At 29.5% G+C, this 10,980-nt stretch overlaps 1 protein-coding gene and 1 non-coding gene across 2 annotated transcripts; one reads left to right on the forward strand and one right to left on the reverse strand.

Annotated features, from left to right (window-relative positions):
- Positions 1-9,821: 9,821 nt before the first annotated feature.
- LOC128196399 (small nucleolar RNA R71) lies at positions 9,822-9,928 on the reverse strand. The gene has a single exon (XR_008248682.1). It is a non-coding gene; the product is annotated as a small nucleolar RNA R71 (small nucleolar RNA).
- On the forward strand, positions 9,825-10,980 carry LOC128196284 (uncharacterized). Its single transcript, XM_052876541.1, has 2 exons — positions 9,825-10,862; positions 10,975-10,980. The coding sequence occupies exons 1-2, from the start codon at positions 9,825-9,827 to the stop codon at positions 10,978-10,980; spliced, it is 1,044 nt and encodes a 347-aa protein (XP_052732501.1).

A 10,980-nucleotide genomic window follows, 5' to 3' on the forward strand; every position in this document is an offset into this window, starting at 1 on the left:
AGGGTTTTGGGTTCGGACGCTGTGGTGCCATATTCCAACCCCCTCCACCACTCTTCCTTTTCATCCAAAGCTTTTTGGCATCTTTATAAAATTATTATCGTCACTCACCATAATTCTGTCGTACCTTTTATTCTATCAACACTCTCTCACATTATTATTATTATTATTATTTTTTCGACCTACCAAAAATTAAATACTACTTTTTATTTATTTATTTTGACCTTAATACAGGGTCGGAGTAGTGTCCCGCGTCTATTATTACGACTCTACCAAAAATAAAGTGCTTTCGTATTATGCCTTCATGTTGTTGTCACCTTTTAGGGCATGTTTAAAAAACACCTACCTTTCCGTGCCTATAAAATCAGCATTAATCCTGCACATGTTTTATGCTAAAATGTTTGTTAATTTTAAGCTAAATTCATTTTCTATCAAAAAATTTATTTTATTGTGAGAGAAGAAAAGAGTAATATAAATATTATAGATTATATAATGAGAAATTAATGTTTTAGACATATTTTTAAACGTGCTTGAATGTTCTCGTGTTCTCTCTCTACACATGGTGCAGAAAACCTTAAGGTTTTGCTGTACTTATTTGATTTAATGTTTCAAATCACGTGTTCACTTTATAGATTTAAAGAAATGAAAAATGTAAAATGTAATAACGATTTAAAATAAGAAAAAAGATATTTTAAATAATTTTATCTTCTTTTATATAGATTTATTTTATTTTATTTTTGATTCGTGTTTGTAACTAGAAGCATAGTATATTTACCCTTTTATCAATAATTACAAAACCAATAAGTTATTTCTTTAGTGTTAAAAATAGTAAAATACAATAATTAAATTCTTTTAAATAATTTAGTCAAATTTTATTAAATTATCTTTGCATGTTATCATTAATAGTCAACTTTTATAAAAGAGTGAAATATTTTTTTTAATCTCTAAACTTAAATACAAAATTGAGAATCGTGCATGTCTTAATTTAAATACATTTTTTGTTGTTAAACTTTAAAACAAATTGGTATAATTCTTTTAATTTAATAATATTTTTTTCACGTATTAAAAAACCTTTCAAACACAAATATTTGAGTTTAAATGTAAACCTAAAAATTAGCCTAAAACATTATGTAACACATTTAAAAATTTAACATAACTGAGTTAAAATAATCATTTATATTCAATTTTAAAATTTGATGACTAAAAACATATTTAATATTTTATAATATAATCTCACGCTTATAATATTATATATATTTGTTTTATTTTCGATGGATTAAAAATTTAAAACAGAAAGTGTTTAATTAGTTCACGTCACCTTTATAACTAGAGAATGCCCATAAGATAGGAGAAAGGAAATTACATGTTGACGTTGTTTTTTTGTGTGGATAAGTAATGAAGTAGTTGAAGTTGTAACTATACTCCAAGTTTGGACTAAAGATGATAGTGACTCAATACCGTGGGGGCCTCTTTTTGTTTCCTCCACTTTCTCTCAACTTCACTGCAAACATAATTAAACTTCACTTTTATTTCCTTCCAATCATTCATAGTTTGTTTCACACTATGCAAAGTAATAAAAAAGTGAAAAGTTGGGGATATGGCTTCAATTCAATGATGTTATGCAAATTTTGTGATTCATGTGTAAAAAAGTGAAACCATGGAAGCTCAGTTTTTTTGCCTCCAAAAACCTTTCACCATACCATATCAATATGCAGATAAATGGTCACTTTCATGACAAAAAGGAAGAATCAAAGAAATGTTTTTTTTTTAAATTTTACAGCTTCTTCAACGAAATGTTTGCCAATTTTACGATAACAAAAATAGCAAAAGCATATCCAAATCTAAGTAAGTGCAAAACGTTGCTTTGTGATATTTTTTATGTTTGGTTGATGTCACTATTTAACGAAGAAACAACAGTGTGGGTCTCTTGTGTGGTGTCGGCTGTTGTGTCTGTGTTTGGCCTATTGGTGGCATAGGTTTCGTATCTTACTCATGTTATTATTGTATTTTTCTATAGTTTCTATTTGAGAATTTACATGCCTCGTAAACGTGTTGTATTCATTTTTTTTAACATTCCAAAAGGACCTGCATATCGTGTTTGGAATATTTGATGAATCTGATATTAATTTGTATATATGATATTAGATAAAAACGAGTTTTAGTTGTAGTTTCAGAATTATTTTTTTCTTTACTACCTGGTTATTCCCTTAATCCTTTCTCTATGATTTTTTCTTTTTAATTTAAACTTTTCGAACCCCTTTGTTTTACTAACAAGTAGTAATTATAGAATCATATTACGTAAGATGATAAACAACTAATGTTTGTATAAGTTCCTAATTGCATAGAGAAAGGGAAATTTTGAACGTTCTAATTAAAGTATGGACAGCGGTTGTGTGTTTGTAAGTTCCTACTTGCATAGAGATTGGTAAATTTTGAAAGTTGTAATGAAAGCAAGAACAGGGATGAAGAGGAGATACTATAAATGGAATATTTCAACATTTTACTTACTAAAATTCCTAATTAATAATAATTACATATCAAAACCATCTATATTATTATATACTCTCATAAAAACACTATTATTATTGATCAAAACCATACTAACCAAAATAAAAAGAATGATAAAAATATAAGTGTCACTTCCTATCACTTTTTCGAAAGACCCAACGAATACTAATACAAAAACATTTAATAATAATGTTGAATAACAATGTTTATAAATAAAAGAAGCAATAACAATTTTTAATTAATGCTTTTGCTATTTTAAGAAATAAACGACAATAGCAATAACAATTTTTATATCAATGATACAGAAATAAACTATGTTTATAATGACAATTTTAAGAATGATTGTAATTATAATTTTTAAATTGAAAAATGTAACATCCCAAAAATATAGTGTAAAGCCATATAATAGGAATATCACATTCATAATACTACAGATCAGTTCTTACAAAAGGTAGAACGAACGGTTTTGGCCAAACGGTTATGGTCGAACGACCTTACAAAATAGCAAAGGAGTTAAAACTGTACAAATATACAATCCTAGACCGAACGGTTTACAAAACACTTATACCGAACGGTCCTCTAAAACAAGAAAACAGCAGATGGCCTAACGTATTCTACTGTTCGACCTTAACATCTACCTCTACCAAATTTTCTTCTTCCAGCAACGCTTCTCCTTCTGCTCACATCCACACGGATGATCATTGCAATGGAAGGACACACACCGAACGTACAAAACAGACAAGACAGGAAGTAGGGTAAGCTTATGTAATTTAATTCAAGTACAACGATTTCACACAATTCAAATAAACGAGATAATTTCATTCACATCACATGCAAAGCCTAATACTAGACTCTGACTGTCCGGACTGTATGAATTATGTGTAGCTACGATGTTCGTGCACCCGGGTGATGTAGTAACTGGGATACCCTCAACAGCTGCCACCCGAGGTTAGTCCGTTCCGTCCAAATTAACCATAAGGACGAGGACCTCCTGCCATTCTCACAAATGACTTACCCATCTCTACGTGAGAAACGAGTAATCACGAATATCAGGATGAACCGTCAGCTTAGCATGCCCACATTCATACTTTACCAATTCCAATGTACATTCATGAGATATTCCTCCCCAGAATACTCATTCATACCCAAAGTCATATCATCTATATCATATTCCATCATCTCTCATTATTAAGACCTCAACGGAACCAATTTGAATAAAGATCTCTTAGTATACCAAAAGCCGAACGTTAAACATTAACCCCGAATCAGACCGAACGCTTGGAGTGAGACCAAAAGTCTCCAATTCCAAAACGGATCAAAACCGAGAGAGTGAACATCAGGTTTAAGAAAGAGTCTGATTACAATAATATTTCTCGAGAGCGAATAGGACTAAACATTATTTACTAAGTAAGCCAATTAAATGAACTGACTCATGAGAGTTAAACTGAACGCCAACAAGCCTAGGCCGAATACTAAGACTCTAGGTAGAAACCAATTGAGACAAACACTGTGGGACATCAAATAATGGTACTTAACTGAATCCGGTGAGTAAACCGAACGTCAAATTATATAAGCTTCCCTTATCTCTAAGCGTGACCGAACGGTCACAGTTCAGAATATGGTTCACCTTTACCAGAGACCTTAGCGTTCTACAGTCACGCCTTAAGAAACTAAACCAAACAGAAATCCAGAAACTCTCAGAACAAGATGATTGACTCATGCAACCCATAAACTAGGTTTGCATGTACCAAGAAACCAACCGGCTGAAAGAAGAGAGAACTTACCAACTTAGAACCTGGAACTGATCGGTTCAAACGATCGTCCTCGATGCCGGAAATGCTCAGGTGTGGTCTGTTTGATGATCAGAAGAAGAAAAGAGTGAGATTTTGTAGAGAGAAGTAAGAACTTTTTAGAGAGAAGAAGGAAAAAAATGGAGTTTCAGAAGATTGAAGAAGGTGGTTGCATGCAGAGAGTGGCGTGAATTTTGAAAAATTAAGTTTTACTTCTACCATCAAGGACGAACAATCACTCAGCTGCTCACACCTGTCCCCCACTTTCTGATTTCCAGATTTTCTTTGCTTGACACTTGGCGTCCGCTCAGATAGAGTTTTGGATAAGTTTTTAATAAAGTCTGACAAAAAACGACAAGGTTAAGGAAAGAAACATGGTTATATAATTGTTATATATATATATATATATATATATATATATATATATATATATATATATATATATATATATATATATATATATATATATATATATATAACGACGGTTAACTGAAATTATGGTCGTTATTTTGGTTTCCAAGATGTATACGTATGCACAATGTCTTCCTACTTTGCATCTTCAACATACAATTAAGACCGAGCATAATTAATGTAATTGTATTGAATTTTAGTTTATTTATACTTTTTATATTATAAAAACTAAATTACTTAACCAAAAAACTAAATTACATTATTTTCTTATTCAGTTTAAAAAAAACCAAACCTTTTGCATTTGTAGTTCAGTTAACTACTCACAATCCATTATTTATTATTTCATCTCATAAATGTAACTATTTATTTACTTAGATATCCATTATTTATTATTTAATCTCATAATTATTATTTTTATTTTATTAAAAAATAAAAATTGACATAGACCATAAATATTTTGAATATCTTGTATTATATGGTATCATATAGTTAAAAATAAAAGCGTTATATATATATATATATATATATATATTTCAAATTATTTAAAAAATAAGTTTTATGATTAAATTAAATTATATATCTAATTTGTCTTTATAATTTATGATATATAAAAAAAATGAAAGGTTGTGAGCAAATATAATTTAAAGGTAAAAGGTTAACTATATTTTATATTTTGTAAGAATAATTTATGATTAAACTAAATATGTTTTTGGTCTGGGAACTGAACTGAGTCCAAATTTTGAAGAAAGAAAATTAGGAAAAAGAATTAAAACATAAAGAAAAAACAAAAATAAATAAAATTTACTAGAATTATATGTTAATTTTAATTATTTGTTTATATTGAAAATATTATAAAGTTATTTATTTAATAAGATTTGAAATAAATCTAAAGTATTTTCCTGAAGACTAAACTTTTAAATAAAACAATCCAATATTTTATGTAAAAGTTCTATTCTGCACGTAATAGATGATAGAAATAATATTTTATATGATTTGTATAAATTCTAAAAATATATAATTTATCTTAAAGACAAAAAAAAAAGAATAGTATTTAAAACCCAAAATATAATATCTACATTAAAGACTGTGGAAAATTTGAAAAAAAAAATCAATCAGTATTGTAAAACTGACATATATACTCATATTCTGGACAGATTTAGTTATTAGTTAATTATATAAGTTCATTTTTTTAAAATTGAATTCTTAAATAATACCGTTTATATACAATATTAATTCAGTTATTTTAATTTATTAAAAATATAGTTAATTATAATTTAGTATAGTTTAGTTACTTATGCCCCACTGCAATGACTTCACTTTCCATTATTCACAATTTTGGATGCACATTGTATTTAAAATAATATAACACTATCCAAAAATATAAAGTAATATGTAAAAACATCTAATAATATTTTTTCTAGTTACATAATTATTTACTAAATCTTATTTTAAAAAAAATAAAATTAAAATAAGTCCTTTAAATTATAATTAATAAAAATTCATTTTTTACTTAAAATATTTAATCATATTTATAGATTTTTCTAATTATTAAAACTTTTAGAATCTAGATAAAAGTAAATTTTAATTATCTGAAAAATGTAGATGATTTGGTTTATAATCAGTGGAGAATGAACTCACAATCAGCATGCTGCCATAATTAGTCTGGAGTGGGATCTGCAAACTTCATGTATTCAAGTTTCATATATGTTCATGAGTTGCTTAAAATTTGATGTAAATAAAAAAAGTGAATCTCTTCTTTCATCCAAATAGTATTTCAAGGCATGCTTATGACTGCAAATTAGATACGGGCTCATATTTGTTGCTACTTGAACATATCCATCACAGTGTGTAGTCCGCAATTAGAATGAATTACAATTTACGAGAGAGAGTTTGTTTTTGCACCTCCATATTTTTACGTACTTTTATATATTTAAATTTTTTATTTTTTGTTTTGGAATTTATAAGATAAAAACGTTTTACACAATTTACAATATAAAAAATATATTCCAATCCAAAATACAATTTGTATATCTTCAAATGTACAATTTTAAATACAATCTTTGTATTTTGGATTTATATTCTAAAATATATAATAAAAAATATATTATTGATTATACAACATATTGTATAACATATAATGAATTGAACAATCAAGAATGAAAATTTTTCATTTCAAATTACATATTTTGATATATAAAATTTATATTCTAAATTGTATCTTTAAAATGTATTTTTCATTTTGTATTACTAAATACATGATCCAAAATATAAAAATTGTATTTCGAGTTATACCTTCTAGAATACAAGGGCATATTGTATAATCTATAATATACTTTTTATATTTTGAATAATCACACTTTAAAATATAAAATAAAATATACATAATTTAAAATAAAAAATTCATAGCAAATTAAAATTATAAGGATAGAGAGAGAAGTAACCATAATCTAAGAACTGCTAACAAGAATGTAATGGAGATGTGACCTAATATTAATACAAAAATATTATGGAAAAAATAAAGTATTAAAGTATTTAAATAAAAATTAAAAGATTTTATATCAATGCATTTGGAATATTTTTATTTTATTTAATATTTTGTATTTTGTTTCTTAATTTAATTTAAGTCACATATGACATAGATTTCGATTGAGTTAATTATTTAAAGAAAATTAAGGTGTGTTTTTTTCTAAAGAAAGAGTAAACACTCATAGAAATAATGGAAAAAAGAGACACAATCAAAATTTATACAATGTTAGAGAAAATCTAAATTTTAATATATTCTTTAAATTTAAATATGTAATATTTGTTTTGGAAATTCAATTTTTTATTACAAGATTAAGATGCAAAATTAAACAGAGTTTTGATGAGTCAAAATCCTGAAGGAAAAAAATTAGGGTTATGAAGTTTCATTAAAAAAAAATGTAATATATGAAGATGCTTTGTGGATAACAAAATATGTGAAATGGATTTTTCATTTGAAATTCTTTTAAACATTTTCCTCCATTTAAACATGACATCATTTTAGATTAATGTATAAATAATTAAAATTTTAAGATAATTATAAAGAATCATTTGAAACAAATATGTACAGATGAGAATTTTAAAATTAAATCAAACCTTGCATTGATAGTAGGTAACCTTTATTTTTTTACAATGGTTATGTAAAGAAGTGTAAGTGTATGTTGTTTACTTATACTACTTGCCATGATGATGTGTGAGTAAAATATAATTGCATTCATATCTTAGTTTAGGTCATTTGTATATGTAATTGCATTCATTGAAGGATTTAGTCATGCATTATCTCTGTTTCGGATCATACATTGGGATTTTGTGTTTTTTTGTAGATTGGTGAAATCTAAGTGTCAAAAATCACAACTTGGGATGAATTGATGTACAAGAGACAAAGATGAAACAGAGAGTTCAACAACCGAGCTGTGAACAGTCTCACAACCTGTGGATTTTGCTTCTAAATGCAGTGCAAAACAGAGAGTTCAACAACTGAGTTGTGGTTTTTACCACAACCTGTGGATTTTCGTCAGAATTGATGAATGAAAACAGAGGAAAGCACATGCAGAGTGGGGATTTTTCCATGGTTGTGCAACGTTCCAGGAGCAGTTGCGAATTTCTTCTGTAACAGATTCAAAGAGATTAAAAATTAATTAGAAAAGGGAGGAAGTTATTGTGGAGGGGAGTAACCACTCTCCTAAAAAAGAGGAACAAGTGGAAAAGGGGGGGGGGGGGGGAGTTTTTGAGAACGTGGAAAAGAGAGACAAATGGGGGGATTCATCTTCTTCTTCTGTAGCTTTTTCAGACTTTTGCTTTAGGACTTCTCTTACATTATGCAGAACTAATTTTCCATTTTGTTAGAGGATTGATGGAGTACTTTTGATTATACTTTCTGAACCTTTTCAATTGATGTTTAATTTTAATTATCCTTGTGTTCTATTTATGTTTTAATGTCTATTCCATGAACAGTTTCACAATTGGGAGATTGGTAATTGCTTGCGTTTATAATTAGAACAGATTAGATGTTGTCACAATTGGGAAATTGGGCACAACTAGTTAGTTTGAAATTGAGATATAATTGTTCTGCATGATCTTATTGGAATTGTAACTGGCCTAAGGGATTGGGGGTTCAAATTCAATAGATATGTTTGCCTATCTAAGGGATTAGGGGTAAACAAGCTCATAATAAACTCAAGGGGATAATTATAATTGACACATCTATTGAAAAGGGGAAGAATTTATATGAAAAAGGTATGAACCCAATTCTCTAACATTGTTTATATCATTTGAATTTCCATCACTTGTTTATGTTCATCATTTCACTGGATAAATTTCATCACTCAAAATTAAGTAAGTTAGTAAACTGGTACTCAACTCATTCAATCCCAGAGGACGATATTTTGTTACTACAATTACGATTGGTACACTTGCCAAACGTACATCAAGTTTCTGGCGCCGTTGCCGGGGATTGATTTTAGTTGATATTAGTGATCTAATTAGCTTAAGATTTGAGATGTTAATTGTTTTTAGTAATGTATAATTTTTGTGCAGTGTTTTTGTGTCTTTAAGTTGTTTATGCGAGGTACTGTTGCTCCGGAAGATTTACTTTTTGATTCAGAAATTGAACGCACAGCCAGACGCAACAGAAGTAGTGCAAGAAGAAGGAAGAAAGAAAGAAGAAAGGAACAAAGACGAATTGAACAAGAAGAGGAGACATTAACAATGGCAGAAGAACAACCTGTGAGAAGAACTCTGCGAGATTATTCAATGCCAAATCCTAACAGCTATCAAGGGAGCATTGTGAGACCTCCTATTCAAGCCAATAATTTTGAAATCAAGCCTGCCTTGTTACAAGTCATTCAACAGAATCAATTTGGAGGTGCAATTTCAGAAGATCCTAATTCTCACCTGGAGAATTTTCTGGCAATCTGTGATACTTTGAAGATTAATGGAGTTTCAGATGATGCAATTCGTTTGAGGCTTTTTCCCTTTTCTCTACGGGATAAAGCTAAAAACTGGCTGCAATCACAACCTTAAGGAAGTATTTCTACATGGGAGGAGATGGCTACAAAATTTGTAACAAAATACTTTCCTCTTTCCAAGTCAGCTAAAATGAGAAATGAGATCACCACCTTTGTGCAGCAAGAAACCGAATCCTTATATGAGGCATGGGAAAGATATAAGGAGCTAATGAGGAAATGTCCACATCATGCTCTACCTGAATGGTTGCAAGTGCAGATTTTCTATAATGGTCTTTCACCCTCTTTTAAGGCAATTTTGGATGCAGCAAGTGGAGGATCATTTAATCTGAAAACACCAGAGGAAGCTTTGGAGACTCTTGAATTAATGGCAAACAACACAGTGAATATGCAGTTTGATCGTCAGAATAGAAAAGCTGGAGTGTTGGAGGTTAATACTTTGGATGCTATCTTAGCCCAAAACAAGTTGTTAACACAGCAGATGAATGATTTGACTCAGAAGCTGGGAAATATGCAAGCAAATAATGTGAATACAAGATCTCCAGGGTGTGATTTTTGCGAAGGAATGCATCAAAATGGTGAATGTCAGGCCACTCACCAAGAGGTACAAGTAAATGCAGTGGGACAACAACAAAATCAATTTTCTACCAACTTTAATGCAAATTGGAGACCCCAACAAACGAGACCTTGGAGTAATCCAATCCAATCTAACCCGCCAAGGCCTCCATATCAATATCAAGCTCAACCCAGCAATCAAGGGAACAAGATGTCTACGTTGGAAAATGCATTAAAGAAGTTAACAATGCAAACTTCTACCTTTGTGGACCAGACTTCAAATTTCATGAATGAGACAAGGACTAATTTCAAGAACCAGGAAGCTTCAATCAGAAATTTGGAGAACCAGATTGGACAGCTTTCAAGACAACTCTCAGAGAGATCTCCTGGCACATTCCCTAGTGACACAATACCAAACCCAAGGGAACAATGCAAGGCAATTCAATTGAGGAGTGGAAGAGTGTTAGAGAATGAAAAAAGGAGTGAGATGGAGAGAGAGAAAAAGAAAAGAGTTGATGAAATAGTAGAAGAGAGTGCTGAAAAAGAAATTGAGAGAAAATGTGAGGAGAAGGAAGAGGGAGAAAAAAAATCGAGTGAGAAAAAGATGCGTGAGTATGTCCCTACAATTCCATTCCCTCAAAGGTTGAAGAAGCAAGAACAAGCCAAGCAATTTGCAAGATTTCTTGATGTTTTTAAGAAGCTCCACATTAATATTCCATTTGCTGAAGCATTAG

The sequence above is a fragment of the Vigna angularis genome, chromosome 4 (assembly GCF_016808095.1).
Source record: "Vigna angularis cultivar LongXiaoDou No.4 chromosome 4, ASM1680809v1, whole genome shotgun sequence".
NCBI lineage: Eukaryota > Viridiplantae > Streptophyta > Magnoliopsida > Fabales > Fabaceae > Vigna > Vigna angularis.

Excerpts from the sequence above, each read along its gene's own strand:
- LOC128196284 (XM_052876541.1), top strand. The coding sequence starts at position 9,825 with ATGAGAAATGAGATCACCACCTTTGTGCAGCAAGAAACCGAATCCTTA.